This window comes from Myxocyprinus asiaticus, chromosome 23, assembly GCF_019703515.2.
Source record: "Myxocyprinus asiaticus isolate MX2 ecotype Aquarium Trade chromosome 23, UBuf_Myxa_2, whole genome shotgun sequence".
Classification (NCBI taxonomy): Eukaryota; Metazoa; Chordata; class Actinopteri; order Cypriniformes; family Catostomidae; genus Myxocyprinus; species Myxocyprinus asiaticus.
The window spans coordinates 27,886,125-27,909,871 of NC_059366.1; the positions used below are offsets into that span (position 1 = coordinate 27,886,125).

A 23,747-nucleotide genomic window follows, 5' to 3' on the forward strand; every position below is an offset into this window, starting at 1 on the left:
CTTTCATCACTCTTGGGCTCTTCCTCATTAATAGCTTTAAAACGGTGTAAAGCTGTGTGTGATTTTTCAATGTCAATATAGTCTCTCCTCACATAGCGCCTACTATGCAGAGACAACTTAAGTAAGCCATTCGTATTTTGATAAATGTATAAATGTAAATGAAAACAGGTTTCCCAAACACTCTACCGTCTTCCGTTATTTGGACAAGCAGGTAGTCCTGCACCAAATTCATACCATTGGTTGAGCTAAAGTTGGTGTGTCTTACAGTTGTCTCTACACATTAAGCTGTGATAGGAGAAAGTATTTGAACACAGAGAAAATTACAAACATTAGCTGTAAAACATAGGTATTTTGCCTTAAGCTGATGCCTTGGACGATTTTGAATTATTCTCAAGTTGTTGTTGTACTGCTGCATGTTTTCCAGCAGATGGAGCATGTCTTATATTTCAGACCATGGGACATTCAGGGCTTTTGCAATACCACATTTCCATGAATTGTAAAGGAAGAGCGAGGAACAATAAGTTCAGGTGTTTCGCAACAAGTGGAGGTTTCCAAAACTTTGGAAAACAACTAGTGTGCCAATCATGTAGTACCAAACTCTATTTTGTGTTCTTAATGTGATATGACTGCATTCATAATATGTAATAAAGCATAATAAAAATCATATACATCCCTGTACATCATTTATTTATTTTACTTCTCCTGAAAAGCCTCCTAGAGCCCTCAGACACTATGGCTCATTGACTAATATAATTGTTGTTAACACAATACCAAAGTATCAGCACTTCACTGGTCATTACCAGTAAAAGTGAAAGAGACAAATTAAGTGATTGAAGTTTTTTAAGAATCAAACAGCAGGATCAAGTATTCAAGTATATATTCAGAAATGTATGAAAAAAATATAAAATGCAAAATAAAGCAACTGAAATTATTGCCATGTTATTCTCTGCACGATATGACGTATTAACGCTTAAGTGTGTCATTTCTGCGATGTCACTGAATGCAATTTTTGTGACGTGCTATTTACCGTCACCAAATGAATCCTACAGTTGTTTCACAAACAGGTAGTCCCGCCCCAAACATACACCATCGGTCGAGCCAGTGTTGTTGTATCTGGCTGGACGAACCACTCAGACAAACAAAGGAATGTTTTGATAGCGCCACAGTGTTACACTTTTTGGTGAAATCAGCCTATAAATTGCTTACATCTAGATGTCTCTGTATATTAATGAATGTATGGAATATGAGAAAGAATTTTAACATTAACGTTTTTATTTTTAATTTTAGCAGCTTGATTTTAATACCGAAGTACAGGTACTTTGGACATCCCCAGTAGTTATGTAATTTAGATGCAGTTGTTTTGTTTTTAATTGTACTATAGCTCAGTGTGGGTTTGGAAAGTAGGTGGACGACATAGTCTTGTTTTCTTTTTCCATGACCAAATGTTGTATTGTTCTGAGCCGGGGAAGGATACACACCATGTTACTTTAGAATTTGGTTAAAACAAGATATCTTAGGGAGCAGCATAATTAAGATCACTTTGATGCCTTAAAATGCTGCCTCTGGAGGCAGCTCACTAGCTTTTGGAGCAGACCTTGAGTCTTTTTTCTCTCTCTGTATATATTTGTGTAGTGTGGAAGGAGAGGTGAGTGGCCTGTTCCTGCAATCTTCTGAATGTGCTGGTGCACCAGGTGTGAGGGACTCTGGGTATGACTCTCTGCGCAGACGCATGAGCATCCTGGACCGACTGATGCAGACACATTCTGTATGGCTGCTGCTGTCACTCGGTGATGAGGAAGCCAGACGCATTCTGCATCCGCAGCCAGCTGGGGTAAAGACAGCAACTGCACAGATGCTGCAGTCAGCACTACTGTATACACTTATACACAACAAAGACACATGCTTAACATCTGTATGTTCTGTTAGTATTTATATAAGCATGGCCATGTTTATGTGTAGTTCTTATATTTCTGTGTGTCTGTGTTATATCTAGAGTTTTGTGGTAAGAAGGTCTGCTAAACTGCAGAAAAAGGTGATTTCCCTGCGGATGGACAGTGACCCACTGACTGTTCGAGACTTCCCAGTTAAAGAGAGCCAATATAGTAAGATACCATGTTCATATGCATTAGTTCTCATACATAGACCACTAATTGTGTGTCTATCTGTGTGAATTTTTTCTCTTTTCTGTTTCTCTTTTGTCTCTTCCTCCTGCCTGGAGTTTTTGTGAATCAGTAATATAGAACAGATTTTGTTTTCTCTGACATAGTGTTTTAATTTTAAGTTTTAATTTTTAACTATTTGCTATTCTGTCAAATACACTGGCCTGTAGGCAGATTCTTGAATTGAATTTGAATTATTTTGGATGGTGCAGATTAATCTTAAATTAAAGTTGGTTTCTTGTCTGAATAAAGTGTTATTCAGGGTCTATTTTATTTGGTCTATTCTTTCTTTCATGTTTTTTTTTTTTTTTTTTTTTTTTTTTTTTGAGTTTACTTGTTTAGAAAAAAACAAGCACAGAGGATTAATTCAAAGGCAATTGTCTTTGACAGTTTCTGAAAGATGTATGCAATGTTTTGATGATTTGAAATATTCTGCTTATTTAGTTTTTAAACACACACTTGTACAGTAGTTCTACATGATTAAAACATCATATTTAGTATTGAAAGCAAATCATTGCAAAAATAATAATAATAATAATAATAATAATAATAATAATTTGGTAGAGAATTAAACTTTTATAGTATTTATTAGATTATTAGCTTACCCAAAAATGATTATTTAGTTTTACTCACCCTCATTTTATTCCAAACCCAAGCTGTTGCACCTGTCACATTTTTTTGTAATTGCTTGGAAAAGAGCGTCCATTTCATTATTACAAATTTCTCCATTTTTGTTTTAAAAATGAAAGTCATAATGGTTTGGAACAATATTGAAGGTGAATAAATAATGACAAAATCTCTTTTTTGAGTGAACTGTTCATTTATGTTTTAGACTTTTACTCCTTTAAAAGGCCATTTGTATTACCCTGTTCCCTCAAATGAGATCAGCTCTCACTTTTTTCTCTTCATCAAAACAGTTAATTCACTCTACTCCAGTTGCATCTCCATATATCTCTCTCTGTCTTTGTCTGTCACTCTCTGTAAATAAATGGGTCAGATCTGGTGCTGCTTGTATAGGAACTCACAAAAGGAAGTTTAAAATTATACTTGGATCTGTTAACTTTTCCCTTAGAGTGAGGCTTTTAGGTCATTCCAGTTTTTCAGTGTTTGTGTGTGTGTATGTATATTACAGCCTTTTCCCTGGAGGGATCAGGAATCAGCTTTGCAGACCTCTTTCGACTGGTGGCTTTCTGCTGTATCAGCAGGTAAGATTATCCTACTCTGAAAACAACAAAAACTCCCACTAAAAGTGCACATTGGCCCTTTGTTAAGATCTTGTTTTGTTTCTAAAACGTTCACTGCTCTGTTTTATATTTAGAGAGAAGAAGGACAGTAACTATTAAATGTTGTTGATTTGGACATTAATCATTTATAAGAAACATAACATGTTTAGATTAAAAGCAGTAATAATTACCCAAGCATGTTTCCCCAGCTCAAAAAGAAAATTCTCTCATCATTTACTCACCCTCATGATATCCCAGGTGTGTATGACTCTCTTTCTTCACCAGAACACATTTGAAGGAAAACAGAAAAAATCTTAGCTCAGTAGGTCCTTAAATGCACGTGGATGGTGATTTTAGAAGCTCCAAAAATCATAGACAGTCAGCATAAACTTCATCCATAGGAGTCCAGCGGTTAAATTAATGTCTTCTGAAGTGATACAGTCACTTTTGGTGCGAAAAAGGTCAATATTAAGTACTTTTTAACTATAAAACATTGATTCCGGTAAGCTTCACGAGAGGGTAGAGTTTCTGGTGTGACTGCGTGATGTAACGTTCTCTTCTTGGTTGAGACATCCAGGATAAGCACACAAATGCACTATTGTGAGTAAATAAACAGATACAAATACAGGTCTAAACCAAAACCAACGAAGCGTCTGTACAGCATTCCTCCTACTCACTTGTAAACAGCACTGCTTTTCCGGCTGTGACGCATGTGCGTCAGTTCTCGCATGTTTCAAATGCCAGTGGGATTATGTCACACGCATACAACTGTTGATCGGAAACGATGGTTTATAGTTAAAAAGTATTTAAAAATGTATCTTTTTCGCACCAAAAGCAATTGTATCGCTTTAGAAGGCATTTATTTAACCACTGGAGTCGCATGGATGACGTTTATGCTGATTGTCTGTGATTTTTGGAGCTTCAAAAGTCTGATCACCATCCACTTGCATTTTAAAGACCTCCTAAGGTAAGATATTTTTCTTCAAATGTGTTCTGCTGAAGAAATTAAGTCATACACACCTGGGATATCATGAGAGTGAGTAAATGATGAGAGAGTTTTCACTTTTGGGTGAACTAACCCTTTAATAAAGAAGGCACAAGTCTCTTTAAGTTCTGAGAGTAAACCAAAAGGTAAATCAGATGATGCTGATTTGATTGCTTTCTAGTGTTGATGAGCCACAGAATAATAGTAAAGTCAAAATATAGTACAAGTTAGTCAGTCTTATTTGTATAAATGGTTAGAGCAGAAAAAAGCATTTTTAAAATAGCAGCGTTTCCATTTTGAAATAATTCACATTTTAGAGAAATCATTATGTTTATTTATACAAAAAGGCCTTGTCTTAGGTCTAATATTTCCTTGAAGCATTTTAGTAATGTTTTTGCTCTTTAAAACATCCTCCTGTTCTCTTTAGGGATGTTCTGCCCTTTACCCTGAAGCTCCCTGAGGCCATCACTGTTGCAAAGACCCCTACAGATCTGGAGGAGGTGGCTCAGTTAGGAAGAAGTGAGATTTCTGCTCTTTGCACAAATGTTTGCTTTCAATAGTCTGTGTTACTGACTGTAAATGCTGACTGTTAAGTTTCAGCATGACTGAGACAGCATGAGAGCTCTAATGACCCTCAAGTTTTTATGTGTGTCTGTGACTGGGTGTAATGCATTTTTCACCTTAAACCTAATGCAGATGTTGCATTCAATGTTGAATTCAGGGTCATTTATTGGAGTTTTAAATTGTACACCCATCCAGTGTACAGAGGACAGGTCATCTTTTATTGAACACATGCTTGACATCTTTCAGTGAAGCTTTTAATTTACATTTGACCACCAACTCTAAAGCAAGTCAATATAAACAGCACAAATATACAGTATTTTAGAGATAGACTATGGAAAAACTGTTAAGGTTGCAAATCAGTTTTATGTTTTTCCTTTATGGGGAGTGAGGTTAAACCAGAACATTGCTGGTTTGATTCATGTAATAAGTGTACTGTCTCTTTGTGAAAGTGTCTGCGTGATGACTACCTACCATATAGTAAGTTACTGTATATGTTGTCTTCATATTTTTTTAGTTTTAGCCATAGGCCCTGATTTACTAAGACCCCAAATAATGGGTGCTAATTTGCTTGTGCAACCTATCAAATTCGTGGCTGTTTTGCTGGTGATTTCCTAAGAAAATTTTAGCAAATATCTACACATGCACATATGTTGGACACACCCTCCAAAAGTAGGCTTTCGGTGTGCCAATTGCACCAAATGCATGCTTGCTTACATTACGGCTCTGACTAAATAATAATAACTATATTATTTTTATTCAATATGAAATGACATTTATTCATAAATATATTTGTGAAGGATTTAAGTTTGTGGGCAATGGAGTCAGGAGACAGCGAACAGTTGAGGTGAGTATTTATTTTCTCCACACACTCAGATAAAACAAAAAAACAGCTCTCAGTGGCCAACTCAAACAGGGCTTTTTTTAGTATCACATAGAACTATGCAGTCTCTGGTTATCGCTGCCGGTCATTCGGATACCATCTCTTTGCCACTCTCTCTCTCTCACTCTGATGCTCTGACGTGCCTTATCAGGTCTCCCTCCGCCATCACTATAATGAGAGACAGGTGTTAGAGTAATTACAGCCCTTGTGATGAGCCTTACCGCTTTCCCTCTCCCACAGACAGACCTATGACCACGCCCCCATGCCACATACCCCCACCGCCAACTCAGGCCGGGGCAACATCCGGCCTACCAACCACTCCCTCTCTCCCCACCCATTTCTAGAGAGAATGTCAGTCACAACCATCTGTGCCCCCGGTCTGTGGATCACCTCAAATTTAAAGGGCTGAAGAGCCAGATAACAACGGGTGATCCACGCGTTAGTATCCTTCATGCAGTGGAGCCACTGCAGAGGAGCGTAATTGGAACAGAGGGTGAAGGCCTGCCCCAGCAGTTAGTAGCAGAGGGCAAGAACAGCCCATTTAATCTCAAGACACTCCTTCTCGATGGTACTGTACTTTGTCTCCCTGAAGGAGAGTTTGCGACTAATAAACAGCACTGGCCGTTCCTCCCCGCCCACCTCCTGCAAGAGCACCACCCCCAGCCCCCTGTCAGATGCATCCGTCTGCAAAATAAAGTGAAGAGAGAAGTCAGGTGCATGTAACAGCGGCCCCCCATGAAGTGCAGACTTTACCTCAAGGAAAGCCTGTCGGCACAACTCTGTCCACTGGACCGGATCGGGAGCCCCCTTTTTAGTTTGGTCAGTCAGCGGGCTGGTGACATCAGAATAACTAGGCACAAACCTCCGGTAGTAGCCAACCAGCCCCAAAAACCTCCTTTTTGGTCTTGGGCGTCAGGCAAGCTGCGATCACTGTGGTTTTATTAACCTGTGGACACATCTGCCCATGACCCAAGTGGAACCCCAGATACCTAACTTCCACCTGCCCAAATGTACACTTTTTTGGGTTGGCCGTGAGTCCCGCCTGTCGCAGCGCTCTCAGGACCGCCCTCAGATGTTGCATATGCCGTCACCAGTCATTGCTATAAATGATGATATCGTCTAGATATGCGGCGGCATATGCTGTGTGCGGACCTTGTCCATGAGGCGCTGAAACATGGCCGGGGCTCCGAGCAAACCGAATGGATGCGTCACGAATTGGTGTAATCCGAACGGTGTGGAAAAATCAGTTTTTTCTCAGGATATTGGAGTTAAAGGGATCTGCCCATAACCCTTTGTTAAGTCCAGTGTCGAGTAAAATTGAGCCGCGCCCAACCAATCGAGTAACTCGTAAATACATGGCATTGGATAAGTGTAAAATTTGGACACCACGTTCACTTTCTGGTAGTCAACACAGAACCGGACCGAGCCATCGCTCTTCAGTACCAGAACTACTGAGCTGGCCCAATCACTGTGCGACTCTTGTATTACGCCCATTTCAAGCATTGTCTCCAATTCTTCCTGAACAATCTTTTTCTTGTATTCAGGAAGACGATAGGGGTGGCTGTGAACCACCACCCCCGGGGTGGTCTCAATATGGTGCTCTATAAGGTTCGTGCGACCGGGAAGGGGTGAAAACACATCTGAAAATTCCGCTTGCAACCGGGCAATGTCAGTGTCCCCACCTCCATCACCAGACATTGATCCTGGCAGTGCCCGGCTTCCCCACAGCTCCAACTGACTGGCCCAGGCTTTCCTTCCATACTCATGGGGGTGGTCTCACCAACCTTGGGGGGATAGCGGAGAGAGACAGGGGGAGTAGGAGGGACAGACAAGGGGAGGGGTCCCCTGGACCAGGGATGGGGTTTGGGCGGGGCTCCTCCCCACTTCCGGGGAGCCGGAACTGGGTGGGGGGAGGGGAGACACACAGGGGGTGGAGAGAGAGCAGAGAGAGAAGAGGGAGAAGAAAAAAACACTGCATCGCTGCCTCCTGGAAATGCCGCTGGACGGCCACTTCCAGCGACGCCGGGCAGTGGCACTTGACCCACTCGGACATTCCTCGAGGAAGCTGGGAGACAAACTGCTCCAGTACCAACAGATCGACAACGTCCACGGCGCAGCGGGTTCCCTCTGCCAGCAACAATTTCCGGCAGGCATTCAAAGCTTTTGGGCAAAAGCGAATGGGCAGCCTTGCTTCCTGAAGCTCAGGGATCTAAAGAGCTGACAGCTCTGCTCGGGGCTACGACCCACCCATTGCTGGATGGCCTTCTTTAGATGTTGGTAGTTAAGGAGGCTGGCAGCGGGAAGATGTTGTGCTGCCAGCTGCGCCTCTCTGGAGAGTAGGGGCCATAAGCGGGCCACCCACTGGTCAGGAGGCCACTTCCATACCTCCGCAGTCTTCTCAAACAAGTCTAGGAAGGCCTTCGGGTCGTCTTCCGGCCCTATCTTCATCAGGGCCACAGGTGGGGTGGGCTCCGGGGAGGTCCGATCAGGCTCCGGAGTACCTGCCGGTCCTCCGCTTGTGCCTGGAGCAGGACTTGGAAATGCTGTTCCTGCTCCAGGCGTACGTCCATGAGGGCTTGATGCTGATTTTGCTGGATGCTGGCGAGGATCTTGAAGACTTTGCCCAGCAGTACGGACTCCATAACGGCATTCTCCTCCAAAGATGGGTTTTCGGCACCACTGTGAAGGATTTAAGTTTGTGGGCAATGGAGGAGTCAGGAGACAGCGAACATCTGAGGTAAGTATTTATTTTCTCCACACACTCAGATAAAACAAAAAAATGACTCTCAGTAGCCAACTCAAACAGGGCTTTTTTTTAGTATCTCATAGAACTATGCAGTCTCTGGTTATCGCTGCTGGTCATTCGGATACCAGTTTTGTTTGCCACTCTCTCTCCCTCTCTGACGCTCTGACGTGCCTTATCAGGTCTCCCTCCGCTATCACTATAATGAGAGACAGTTTTTAGAGTAATTATTGCCCAGGTGACGAGACTTACAGCTTTACCTGTCCTGCAGACAGACATATGACCATGCCCCCAAGCCACAATATTTACATATAGGATTATACAATATCATTATAAAATCCCTGCTATTTAGTAGTTGTAAGAGTAGTTGATGAGAATATCCATGTATGACACTCTTTTCTTTAACTCATAATTCACAAAGAAGAAAATAATATCAGAATCAGAATGAGCTTTATTGCCAAGTATGCTTACACACAAGGAATGTGTCATGGTGACAGAAGCTTCCAATGCAAAGAGAGCACAAAAAATATACATATACAATATATATATACAAACATTTGAAATATTGGACATATATACTTTACAGTGGAATAAGAATAAAAATAAGATGCAACAGATAAATATGTACTGAGGAAACTACAGCAGGGCAATAATAATGTTGTTCAAATATTTGATATACAGATATATAGTTACTGTATGTGCAAGGTGATTTAATGTATTGTTCAGAAGAGGTAGGCTATGTCAAATAAATATAAATGTAATATAAATATGAATGTATAGTTGAATATGCACATGATTTTATTGCCACAATGGAGAGTATTGGGGGCAGTTTTAACTGTTCATAAAGTGAATAGCCTGAGGGAAGTAACTGTTCTTGTGCCTGACAGTTCTGATGCTCAGTGCTCTATAGCACCAGCCAGAGAGCAACCGTTCAAAAAGGTAGTGTTGTGGGTGAATTTTTTCAGCCCTTTTCCTCACTTGGGAGGTGTACAGTTCTTGGAGGGTGGGAAGGTGAGAACCAATAATCCGTTCATCTCTCCGGACTTTACTTTGAAGTTTTCTGATGTCTGACTTGGTAGTTGAACCAAACCAGACAGTTATAGAAGTGCAGAGGACAGACTCAATGACTGCTGAGTAGAACTGGATCAGCAGCGCCTGTGGCAGCTAGCGAAGGAAGTACAACCTCTGCTAGGCCTTTTTCACAATGGAGTCAGTGTGGGTCTCCCACTTCAGGTCCTGTGATATGGTAGTGCCCAGGAACCTTAACGATTATATTATGAATTATAATATTATATTATGAATGAACCTGAATGATAATATTATGTAAACGTTAAGCCATCGCACCACTTATGTATACTAAAACAAAATCTGAATCTGAAATCACAGAGGATGCAGGGGAGAGAACTAGCACTCGCCGCTTGTTTCACAGGAGCCAGACAAACGTTTTCGCCATACTGGTGCATACCAGCCAGCCCACTTCAATCGAGCACTGGATAGAACCACCACTTAAAATATTTTGCAACATTTTGCCAGTTAAAAACAATGTTTAAAACATTAAATTACGACATAAATTGGGTATAAATTGTTAGTAGGCTTTTTTGTCTACAAGTTATAGGAACTGTATGATGTTATCAGTTATGATATTGAGTTATAAAATAACCAAAATAACACCATCCGCAGTTTTTTCATGAGAAATAATAACAAATGTAATTAATGTGTGACATTAATGGGTGTTCTATGTATTCTCCATTCTCAAAGTCTCTTTTTTGCCACAATGACAGCATGATGCACAGCGAGAATCAAATTAATACCTGCCTTTTATTCTTATTAATTTGCTCGCAGTTTCTGTTTCTTAAATGACTTACAGGCTTTGATTAATTTGATTAATTTGCATCATCACCACCCTTTAGAAATGTGCCTCCAAATGCACACTGTAAATTGCATATTCATTTCAGGGAAACATGCAAAAATTGCCAAGGCATGCTATTTTGTGCATCTGACAGACATAATCCTTGGAAGACAACGTAGGTAGATCAGCTCAGACCTTTTTTGCGCATGCTATCAAGTTTGCACATGTTTTTATACACACAAACCTTTAGTCAATCAGGGCCTTAGTGGTTATTTATTTTCACAGCTCAGACTGTATGAATTTATTATCAGATACATGCTGATTCTGTATTACAACAACATCCTGTAGTCTGGCTCCAAAATTGCTCTGAAGAACATCAGTCAGATATGTCCTGGAGCATTGACAACACAGGTGTTGCTTTGCAATCTATCACACATCAACATCCGACAAGTTGCTTTTAATGCATAGCTCATATGGCTGACACATGGGAATGATGAGACTGAAATTGACCGCAGCTGTGTTTGAGGTTCGTAAATGTCTTTGTCAAACAGAGATCTGCCTGGGTGCTTGGTGTCTAAAACAGCCTGAGTGCTGGAACTTTGCACCTTGTGTGATATATGACATTCGTGAAGAAATCATCCAAACAAAAACTTTATGGTTTTGTTTATTAATTTGAAGTAGCACAGATTACAAAAGGAAATTATACTGTAGCTTTAGTTGTTGTTGTTATTGTTTTTCAGTGTAATTATGTAGTTGGGTAAAAAACATGATTGAAAGAAAATCAGCGCTTACATCAATGTTAAGCTAAAGTTTTTTGCAATGGAACAGAGTACCACTGGCTGTAATTTGAAAGAGGGACGACTGAAACACAGAGCTTTGTTTTTGTCATCAATGTCTTAACTTCCAAACCACTCAAATTGTTTGTTATTTAATGCCAATTTTCAACATATGAATATCTGCATTCTCAAGAATTGGAGATGGTTCTAGTTTAGGTGGATGGTTATCTTATTTCATAGAAATAGTTTGCCTTGAAATAGGGTGATCGTTTAAATTTGTGAGATTACATTCCTATAATCTCAGAGGGGATCAGATTTTCTCTGACCTGGCAGTTACAACAGGAAAGGAGAGACAAGTACTGATTCTTGGCAGGAAGGATATAGTTTCTGATAAAGAATTCTGTTTGAAATAATATGGGTTGGCAATAATTAATTCTGAAATGGCCTTGCAGAATAAAGCTGAGCAGAGGCGGGTGTGGTACCTCCATAACTGTATCATTTCCAAGAGAAACTCCACCACAACTTCACAAAATTCCATTCATTGTCTGGCTATAATAATTGGGACAATGGGGGTGAGTTGAGGACAACAGGAGAAAAGTTGAGAATGAGAGTAAGCACGAGAGCAGAGAGACAAAGAAGACACAACAAAATGTTAGCATTTGAAGTTTGTTTACAGAGAGTGAGACACTGAAGAAAAAAAAATAGCAGAGTAAAGACAAGGACAACTGAATGCACAGGTGCAGATTTTCAGTAATTCAACTGGATTACATTCACCCTCACCTGCACAGGTGTGTTACTTTTGAAGAACTGATCAGAATGATGCAGTCGGTTCCCACTATGTTGCATTTGTGTATGTACGTTCTCATGTCCCAGTTTAAAATGTTAAAGAGATAGTTCATCCAAAAAGACAATTCTTTCATCACTGAAAGAATTCTTGTTATTGTGAACCTGTATGATTCTTTTATTCCATGGAACACAAAAGAAGATGTTTGGCAGCATGTTAGTCTCAGTCACCATTCACTTTTATTGCATCTTTAATCCACACAATGAAAGTAATTCATTGTGTAATATTCTGTACTGTAGCACTTTTGTGTTACTGTCAGTCTCCTTTTGATGATTTGCTTTTGTTGTAGCATTCACCCAAGCACCCAGACATACACCCAAACAGTTCACCCAATACTTCTGTCCTTATTTACTCACCCTTATGCCATCTCAAACTCTTATGACATTCTTTAATCTGCAGAACACTATTGAAGATATTTTTATGCAGATATATTGTAAATATATCCATACAAATCAAGTCAATGGAGTCCAGCACTTTCAAGCACAAGAAAGTGTAATCGAGCTTCAAATCATAATCGTGCTAAGGAGACTGCATGTCACAAGATGTATCGTGCTAAAATGAGTTACATTTTGGTCTGTTCTCACCCAAAACCGATCGTATTACTTCAGAAGACATGTATTAAACCATTCAAATTGTTTGGATTATCTTTATGCTGCTTTTATGTCCTTTTTGGAGCTTGAAATTGTTTGTCTCCATTGACTTGACAATTGTCATTTTTGGGTGAAATATTCCTTTATGTTGACAAAAGCTGAAACTTTTACAAAGTAAAGTGTCTTTTTCTTGTAAATGCAAGATCACATTACCAAAACAAAGAGAAGTCATCACATTGTATTGCATCAATGGAAAACGTTTTAAGGGGCGGTCTTTAGAATGAACCAGTGTGCAATACGAGAGAGGGAACAGAGAGCTGCAGTGTCTGTGCTCCTCCCACCACTTCATCAGCATGCGTGATCCACACTACTCTACCGCTCGCAACTCAGACAGCAGAGTAGCCACATAGAGTGTAGACGTGTAACCTTTGCCATCTGAATCTATTTAAACAGCCTGAAGAGAAGACTCTGTCAATATATGTAGTGTAAGTTGTATCAGGTTTCATTTTATTTTTTTGATTTTTTTGATTATTCACATGGCTGTCATTGTTTTCATTAGTTTTTGTAATTTAAATATTTTACTTTTTTGTGTCTGCATCTACTTGATTGTGCCGGTGCTTGGATATGTTCATTCTGAAGTACCTTTAAAGACTGTTTGGACATTTTCGCATTTGTCTTAAAGCTTTTTTTGTGAATTACTAAACAATTGCTGCTTTAAAGAATTATCTGAACTTCCCTTTTTATTCATTTGTTCTGCAATTCTGTAGTTTAATACAGTCTTTTGCTATTGTCTTCGATTAAATGTATGATTGAAGTATGTTATTATTAAATGCCTTTTTACTTCTTCAAATTCAGAGGATGAGCTGAATTTTCATTTCTTTATTCTTTTTCAAATCAGAATTCATCATTTGTGTTGTGCTGTCTTTCTGCAGGTTTCTGGGACTCTGAGATTTGCAAAAAGAGGAAGTGTTCTGTTTCTTGGGAGACAGTTAATGAAAGTTCACAACAGAGACCAAAACAGTGGGATTTTAAGTTCTCCCCAAGAGACAGGGTCCAGGCCATCCCAATCACTCGCACCCCTTCCCAGCTTGAATGCAGTCAGTCCAATGGAGCACTGTGCTTCATCAATCCCCTCTTTCTGCAGACACACCAACCTAACAAGTCTCCCAACAAGCCAGACACATTAGCATCCCCAGATAAAGAGGGCACCTCTCAGCCCCACCACAGTGCCCAGAACAGCACAGATCACCCGCAGAACAGGGATAGCCGTGCAAGCAGTACACCAAACAGCTCCAAAACCAGTGTGAGTAGATCCAAGAGTGAATCGCACTCCCCGCCACCTCGGCCTCCACCTCCCCGCTTCACCTCCAGCAGATCACCCTCCCTTCACAAGCAGAAGAGCATGCCTGAGACAGTCGGCTGGATCAAAACGCCTCAGGACAAGAGTAGCTTGCTGGGGAGGTTGGGTTCTTCCTTCAGTTCCTTATCTCCCTCATCCTCCCCACCCAAAAGGTTCATCAAACCAATTCTAGTGCCCTCATTCCGCAATAAGAATTCCTCCAGCCTGCTTGATGCAGATGGACTCCGTTGCCAAATGGCCCTGGATGACCAGACAATTGAGGATGCCATATCTTGGAGCCTGGCCAAGCGGTCGATGAGCAACTCCAATGCTCTGGAGAACAGCAGCCCCGCAGATGAGCACAGCTCCACCAGACGAGAGCGTTTGAGTGACATCAGCATCTCTACTTCATCCTCAGACTCTCTTGACTTAACTCAAAGCTTCTCGCTGCCCACGGAGGCCAGTCCATCCAGAACCAACCGTCCTGCTGGCGACAGCAGCCTGGAGGAGGAAGAAGAGGAAGAGGATGACGGCATCAACTTGGAGAGCGACCAGGAGGTGTCACCACCCCTCAACTCTAAGAAACAGAGCAACGCCAGCATGTTTGTGCTGCCCCGCACACTGAGAGGACATTTGCGGAAGATGAGCAGCGTTCTCAACTCTTTGATGACTCCCGAGAGGAGAGCCATTCGGAAGATTGTGGAGCAGTCCAGGGATAAAGGAACTTACTTTGGCTGCCTGGTGCAAGACTATGTAAGCTTTTTGCAGGAGAACCGCGGATGCCACACATCAGGCTTGGACCTGCTGCAGACTCTCAGGCAGTTCATGACTCAGATGAAGTCCTACCTGCTGCAGAGCTCGGAGCTTAACCCCCCCATTGAGTCCCTCATCCCGGAGGATCAGATTGGTAAGGCTGCTTCCCCTCAATCCAAATTGTATTGTGTGAGAATGGAAATTTAATTGATAACTCTGGTGCCACTAATTGTGCACAGGAACTTGAAAGGGAGTGGAAGGCTTCTGTATGGAAAGCTCACATATGTTAGTTCATTTATTACTAATCACATTCCTTCCTCTTTTTCACAAAGGCTCATTTTTATTATTTAACTTATTACTCTAGTCTCATTTTTATATGCAAAGATAAGGTGTATCACAGTAACTTGTTCAATGAGAATATTGTGAGTGTCACACTGTCCATAGCTTTCTGCAGGGAATGAGACAAAACAAAGACATTGAAGAAACAGCATATGCAGTGATGCGTTATATTGTGTTCCATGTGCAGTAACATTTTTAGGGCATGATCAGTATGCAGTTATCCTACATATCTGTAGCTCTAAATTGTCCATGTAAGTTGTTTTAATGAAACACAAATTCTAAAATATGCATAGCTGGGTCACATCCACTGTGCACTAATGTGATTATGTCTTGCCGCAAGTGCATTACATCATTTTGGCTGGCTTTTTTTTTTTTTTAACACAAAATACAGCAAAGCAGATGCAATGTCAATTCTGTTTCACACATTGGTGGGAGATTGAGCCTTCCCTGCATTCACTCTTCTCTGCTGGATTAACTCACTGGATTCTCTTGTCAATGGTCATTAACTTTCTCTCAGTGCAGAGGATGAAAGTTACTATTGTCACAACTGACACATTTAAGCCAAGAATTTATATATAGTGGTGGTTAAAATGCAGCATTAATGAAATTACTAAAGACAGACATCTTTAATGAGCTGTGTACCATGGGATTGCCACCATTGCATATGCATGCAATATATGCATGAATCCATATGCATGTAGCATCTTTTGTGAATGTCCTGGTCACTTTCATAACCTCGATTCCCTGATGGAGGGAACGAGATGTTGTGTCGATGTAGTGACACTAGGGGTCACTCTTGGGAGCCCCAAACACCTCTGCTTTTTTAAAAAAAAAAAGGCCAATGAGAATTGGCGAGTGGAATTTGCATGCTACTCCCCCGGACATACGGGTATAAAAGGAGCTGGTATGCAACCACTCATTCAGGTTTTGTGCTGAGGAGCTGAGACCAGGTCCCGGCCATTTCAGCGGGTAGTTCAGCGTTGTGGCAAGTGGGCACAACGTCTCGTTCACCCATTAGGGAACGGAGGTTATGAAAGTAACCAGGACGTTCCCTATCTGTCACTCACTCAACGTTGTGTCGATGTAGTGACACTAGGGGTCCCTATACAAAACGCCACAACTATCTGAACTGTGTTATGTGAACTGGCGGTGTGTGATGGGCATATATATATATATATATATATATATATATATATATATATATATATATATATATATATATATTTACACTACCAGTCAAAAGTTTTGAAACACTTGACTGAAATGTTTCTCATGGTCTTAAAAATCTTTTGATCTGAAAGCGTATTCTTAAATGTTTGAAATTAGTTTTGTAGACCAAAATATAATTGTGTCACCATATTAATTTATTTCATTATAAAACAAAAATTTAATTAGTTTTTGAAATTGATGACTTGGACCAAATAATAAAGAAGAGCAGACAATAAGTGCCCAACATAGAAGGGAACTCCTTCAATACTGTTTAAAAAGCATCCCAGGGTGATACCTCAAGAAGTTGGTTGAGAAAATGTCAAGAGTACATTCTAGGCAAAGGGTGACTACTATGAAGATGCTAAAATATAACACAGTTTTGATTTATTTGAGATTTTGTTTAGTCACAACATAATTCCCATAGTTCCATTTATGTTATTCCATAGTTTTGATGACTTTACTATTATTCTAAAATGTGAAAAAAAAAATTATAATAAAGAACGAGTAAGTGTTTCAAAACTTTTGACCGGTAGTGTGTGTGTGTGTATATATATATTTTTTTAAGCAATAACTCCTCACAATCATGCTATATGGCCCTAAATCAGCACTTCTGTGATTACCCACGGCACTCCGCCTGCGGCCAAATCACAGCAGTGCTGATGTAGGGCCATATCGCCCTCTTGCTCATGTGAAATTGCTTACATACAACAGTTCAGTGAACAAGTACATTTTAAATCATTTAAGAAAATCTGAGTACAGTCATAAAAAATGCATTTGTGCATGGAACTACTTTCTTATGCCGCAGATCAGAATCCGTTCGGCTGGTTCAAAACAAATGATGTGTCCAAGCCTCTCAAAAACATCTCTTTAGAACTACTAGTATCAAAGCTTGGGCTGTTTCTAACATGTTATTGGAGAAACAAGGATCTGTGTGTGTGTGTGTGTGTGTGAGAGAGAGCAGAGAGAGAGCGAGATATGGAGCGTGTGCTATCACCTGTTGATGATGCTGTGGTCTGTTAGTCAGCTTTCTGAAGATAATGTCATTTTGATGAAATTCATCCTATTGTCTCAGTGGAAAAATAGCCGTCCAAGCGGGGGTATTCCTCCCTATTTCGCGGTAGGTGTGCAAGAATCTTTCACTATACAAACCGCAATCGCCTCCACCATTTTTAACAATATTTTCTCTCCAATGTGGAAACTCTGGTAAGAGGTAAGCACCTTGAGTTTATGTAATTAATCAGTCTGTAGTGTCTCTCAGCTGTGATGAGCCTTAATGCTGAATTTGTTAGTTTAAAGCCATTTAAAGCTACAGGTGCATCTCAATAAATTAGAATGTCGTAGAAAAGTTCATTTATTTCAGTAATTCAACTCAAATTGTGAAACTCGTGTATTAAATAAATTCAATGCACACAGACTGAAGTAGTTTAAGTCTTTGGTTCTTTTAATTGTGATGATTTTGGCTCACATTTAACAAAAACCCACCAATTCACTCTCTCAAAAAATTAGAATATGGTGACATGCCAATCAGCTAATCAACTCAAAACACCTGCAAAGGTTTCCTGAGCCTTCAAAATGGTCTCTCAGTTTGGTTCACTAGGCTACACAATCATGGGGAAGACTGCTGATCTGACAGTTGTCCAGAAGACAATCATTGACACCCTTCACAAGGAGGGTAAGCCACAAACATTCATTGCCAAAGAAGCTGGCTGTTCACAGAGTGTTGTATCCAAGCATGTTAACAGAAAGTTGAGTGGAAGGAAAAAGTGTGGAAGAAAAAGATGCACAACCAACCGAGAGAACCGCAGCCTTATGAGGATTGTCAAGCAAAATCGATTCAAGAATTTGGGTGAACTTCACAAGGAATGGACTGAGGCTGGGGTCAAGGCATCAAGAGCCACCACCCACAGACGTGTCAAGGAATTTGGCTACAGTTGTCGTATTCCTCTTGTTAAGCCACTCCTGAATCACAGACAACGTCAGAGGCGTCTTACCTGGGCTAAGGAGAAGAAGAACTGGACTGTTGCCCAGTGGTCCAAAGTCCTCTTTTCAGATGAGAGCAAGTTTTGTATTTCATTTGGAAACCAAGGTCCTAGAGTCTGGAGGAAGGGTGGAGAAGCTCATAGCCCAAGTTGCTTGAAGTCCAGTGTTAAGTTTCCACAGTCTGTGATGATTTGGGGTGCAATGTCATCTGCTGGTGTTGGTCCATTGTGTTTTTTGAAAACCAAAGTCACTGCACCCATTTACCAAGAAATTTTGGAGCACTTCATGCTTCCTTCTGCTGACCAGCTTTTTAAAGATGCTGATTTCATTTTCCAGCAGGATTTGGCACCTGCCCACACTGCCAAAAGCACCAAAAGTTGGTTAAATGACCATGGTGTTGGTGTGCTTGACTGGCCAGTAAACTCACCAGACCTGAACCCCATAGAGAATCTATGGGGTATTGTCAAGAGGAAAATGAGAAACAAGAGACCAAAAAATGCAGATGAGCTGAAGGCCACTGTCAAAGAAACCTGGGCTTCCATACCACCTCAGCAGTGCCACAAACTGATCACCTCCACGCCACGCCGAATTGAGGCAGTAATTAAAGCAAAAGGAGCCCCTACCAAGTATTGAGTACATATACAGTAAATGAACATACTTTCCAGAAGGCCAACAATTCACTAAAAATGTTTTTTTTATTGGTCTTATGATGTATTCTAATTTTTTGAGATAGTGAATTGGTGGGTTTTTGTTAAATGTGAGCCAAAATCATCACAATTAAAAGAACCAAAGACTTAAACTACTTCAGTCTGTGTGCACTGAATTTATTTAATACACAAGTTTCACAATTTGAGTTGAATTACTGAAATAAATGAACTTTTCCACGACATTCTAATTTATTGAGATGCACCTGTATTTCCTAGCTTTAGTAGTGTAGTAGTAATACGAGCGATCACGGAGTGCTGTTGAATGTTAACACTGACTGATGCTGACTTCACGTCACCAACTGGCTCATATTACACACAAAAATGGTCTTTTGCTGCCACCTGCTGGCTAAAATATGTAATGTCACAAAATTAAATGCAAAGAGACAGATAGCTCTTAACACATCTGCACTGCTCTTACACTTCAGTTTAGAACGGCACGAACACAAGCGGAGTGATACACACAGTGAAACATCCGAGTGCTGATGGTGTGAGACCATCAGTACTCATGGAACGTCTCTCGTCTAATCAGATTCGAGGACCAGAACTAACTGATGTATATATATACTTATACCACGGATCTGTTGAATGCTTGATTCTGATTGGTTGAAGGACGTTCTAAGGTGTGCAATTATTTTTCAAGTAAACGCACGGCTATGAAGTAGTTCTAGGTCTTGACTGCATAACGGTTCCATATCACTTCGCCAAATTATTTCAGTTATTTCAAAGAGCCCTACGGGCTACCACAGCAAAATAACAAAATTAAAACAAAACACTGGGTAAGTACATCGGATAAGAATGACAAACAATGTCTATAATATCCTACATTTATTTAAATTTTGATTGAAAAGCGTCCTTGGGCTCCCTCTCTTTCTTTCTCTCTCTCTCTCTCTCTCTCTCTCTCTCATCCCACCCCCACACACCGTACATGCTACCACAGCAAAATAACCATATAAACAAAGACACTGGTTAAAGTAAATCAGTTAAGAACATCAAACAATGTCTATAATATCCTACATTTATTTCATTTACGGTTAAAAAGAGCCCTTGTGCTCCCTTTTCTCCCCTGCACTTAAGCTCACACGCACACACACACACAAACACACACACTCACACACAACAAATAGAGCTACACCCCCCTCAATTTGTCTAGTGTCTATTTGAAAATTAAATAAATACTTTTCGGCCCGGCCTGTGTCTTGTTATTTTCCCCCTTTAAGCATGGTTATTGGCAGAAACCAGGGATTGACGTTTTCAACAAAGGTAAAATGCAAAATGTCTCTAAACTGGATTAATTTGAACAGTTATACTAGTGTTCTGTTATATTTTATGTCTTCATAATTTATGTAGTTTATGTTTTCGGGGGAGCACATTTTTAAAAACAAATACAAAAAAACTACTTTGGGTGTGTGATAATTACTGTAAACTTGTCAGGTCTATCGCCAGAACATGCTATTGAATAGGGAACACTTTATGATCTGAGAGAAAGCAATATTTTAAAAGCAATAAACACACCAAAATATGTGAATTAAACCCCCTGCTGCTCATTACATTGTGGTCGAGGAAAAAAACTGCCATCATTAAAAATTAAAATTACAATTTAAAATGTACCATTCAAAATAACAGTCAAATTAATTTTGTTATTTTTTCATGATAACATACAGACCTTATTGATAATTAAGTGAATCGAGCAAGAACATATGCATGATTTGTTTTCCGTCGGCATGTCAGCCAACTTGAAAAATATATAGGCCTAACCACTGAATGTAGCGAAATCACACTTGCACCTGGCATATCTTGCGGTCTTGCTGACAATATCAGCATCAGCTTGAAGAGTTTTAGGGAGTTGGAATAAAATCCAGTAGGCAATGCTTCACATGTTCAAGGGACATATCTTGTGAATCATCTCAATGTAGGTTAGCTTGAGTTGATTATAACGGTCACTTTGTAATTGGGATGACTCGTTTTAATGCTACCATAATTTAATAAATATGTTTTACTCAATGAATTGCGCTGCTTTTATTTAAAATTTGTTATACATGTATAATTATAAATAAAATAAAATAAAAAGATGACATTTTCTCAACAAGCGATGTGGTTTCAGTTGGCCGCAGGTGCTGATTTAAGAGTCAGCTTTTCCTTCCCCAAACTGATCCTAGACCAGCAGTTAAACGCAGAATTATTACGGAGCAGCAATCTAAATGATTGGATTAAACAAGCTAATACGAGTGAAAACTCCTGGGGATTTTTATTGTTCAATTCATTTTACCCTCATGCATGCATTTTTAAGGGCCACATTGTGTCACTTTGGAAGGCACTGCCCCCTAATGGCCACGCTCGGTTCACAAAAATGGTTCACTGACCACAAAATCAAGATTCTGCCATGGCCATCCCAGTCCTCTGACCTGAACCCCATAGAAAATTTGTGGGATGAACTGAAGAGGAGAGTCCACCAACATAGACCTCTGTAGAGATTCTATATGACCGCTTGCCAGGTGTTCTCCAACCTCATTAGGCATTATAAGAGAAGACTCAGAAATGTTATCTTGGCGAAGGGAGGTTGCAAAAAGTATTGTACGCGAGGATTCTCTTCGACGTTTAGTGAAACACCACCATGCGATTTCAACATGGCGAAACACATTGAAGTGAAGGGGGTCACCCACACCATGTAGAATAAAACACTTTTTATCAAAAACTATTATGAGTACAGTCTTCATTTCATGTGAATGTAGACCATTCGGATCAAACTTCACAAAAACACAATTCATTTGTTAATGTGTAAAACTTGAATTGGCTCCAAACTACGGAATTCACTTTTAAAACAAGATGCTGAATCCGTGGCGAAAGAAATTAGTTCCTCTCATAAGAGCGTTTTAGGGATGAAAACCAGAAAATGTCTTGAGATAAAACCCTGAATTATTGAAAAATAATGCACACCCGAGGTGTAATGGTCACTCCGCTGCGCGTCGTGTCTGCATTACCAATTATTTTTCAATAATTCAACAGTCCATCGTCAATTATTCCTTACATATATACACAATAGTACTTTATATATAGACAACAGAATGTTTGTCTCATTTATTAATATCAATAATTTATTAATTACAATCAAGAAGATTATGAACAATGGTAACATTGGTAGTGCTGTGGTACCATGTCCAAAAACCATGGTTGATTATGTTACCAGTACCACAGTACTTTTGGTGCTTTTTTATGGTGGGAAAGTGATGTTGAGAAGGATCTGAGGTTGTTTTGAAGGGATGTTAGCAAACATTGGAAGAGAGTCTTCCAGGTCTTGATGGATGGCGCTTTCTTGTCTGAAACACTTTCCTGTAAAACTTCTTCCCAAGGCACCACTCTGTCTCCTTTGCCACTAATTTATAAGAGCGTTCTGTCCACATCACCAGTTACAACTAGCCTAATATGATTTTTAACTGGCATTGGCAGTGTACAATTAAAATAGTTTTGAAAGGCAGAACATTGCATGTGCTTGGTCTGTGTTTCATTAGGTCCGAAGTTGGGTAACCTGTGAACGTGTTTGCACGAGGCAAGAATCTCATGCTTTCATCTGGGCCTGGAGGCATTTTACTCGCCGTGAGCGGGCACACACAAGGCACATTGAGCTGAAAGATAGACCGGCATATTCATGTGTGGATAGAGAAGCATTAGTGTCTCTTTTGTATAACTGGGCACACGCCTTTATACAGTATACTGTACAAAGATACACTGACAGTAAAAAGACTTTAGACCTGCATACTAAAGCAGTTTAGTCATAAAGATTTAAAGACATTTTACAGCATGTCAGCAAGCAGAAATTGGGTCTAGGGCTGGATTGTACAGCTAAAAAAATTATATCTTGATATTTTTAGCCGATATTTAATATATATCTCGAACATTTTATATTTGCTTTGAAATGACTTAAAAGGATCAAGTAAAATACAGTAAAAAAAAATCTATTTAAAAAATAAAGGCTAATGTTCCACACTGATTTTCTCTAAAGTTTGATGATGAATTAATTTTGTATCATCAGCAAAATCATTGTGAATGTATCATGTATATGTGGTATTATATACAGTATGTACTGCTCAGTCCCCAATTGGGTCGGGATCATTTTTATGATTCAGTTCCATATTAAAGTATCATGGATGATTTTCATCTCAGTCGGCCGGGTTTTGTTTTGGTTGTTCTAGGAAATTTACATAATCCATTGCCCCCGTCTCCCTCTTCTCTCTCTCTCTCTTATATGGATTGTAAACAAAGCCCTGCTCTGCTCTGTGTTTTTTTTTTTTTACAATGGACCACTTTCCAGATGTTCTTATAATGGACCTGAGCCAAGAGGGCCAGTGTCTCCAATATTGCTCTCTTATGATCGGACGTAATCCCTCCTGGTTGTTGATTCAAGCTTGCGTGCATGTGGGTGTCAGGCAAGACTGCAAAGAAAGAGCTCTTGTTCAGAGCTCCTAACCTGACCTAACTGCCTATGTGGACTGGCAGGTTTTGTTGTGTAGTGTTTAAACACGTCCAGTCCAGTAAGGGCCTTTGCTATGAGATTACACTACAAGGAAGAATAGGCCTAACACTTTTCTATACCTTAAGACCCCATTTACACCTGGTTATAAGGTGCATCTCGGGTGATCCGGTCACATGTTGTCAGGTGAGACACATTGATGTTTACACCTGGTCGCTTAAATGCATCTTTTGTGACCACTTATGATCGGATTTCGAGGGGAGATTTCGTGACGACACACATCAGTCTCTATGTCATTGTGTTAATGCATGATAATAAACCACAAAAAAGTAATAAGAGACA

The 23,747-nt window shown here is 40.0% G+C and overlaps 1 protein-coding gene across 18 annotated transcripts in view; it reads left to right on the plus strand.

The window, feature by feature from the left end:
* LOC127414341 (ras and Rab interactor 2-like) overlaps window positions 1-23,747 on the plus strand; it is a 96,615-nt gene that overhangs the window by 57,526 nt on the left and 15,342 nt on the right. For all 18 annotated transcript variants that reach the window (XM_051652287.1, XM_051652301.1, XM_051652289.1 and 15 more), the window contains 5 exons: window positions 1,633-1,831; window positions 1,994-2,102; window positions 3,292-3,364; window positions 4,795-4,886; window positions 13,546-14,859. In XM_051652287.1, the coding sequence (XP_051508247.1) occupies window positions 1,633-1,831; window positions 1,994-2,102; window positions 3,292-3,364; window positions 4,795-4,886; window positions 13,546-14,859 (1,787 nt within the window). The remainder of the gene's footprint in view (window positions 1-1,632; window positions 1,832-1,993; window positions 2,103-3,291; window positions 3,365-4,794; window positions 4,887-13,545; window positions 14,860-23,747) is intronic.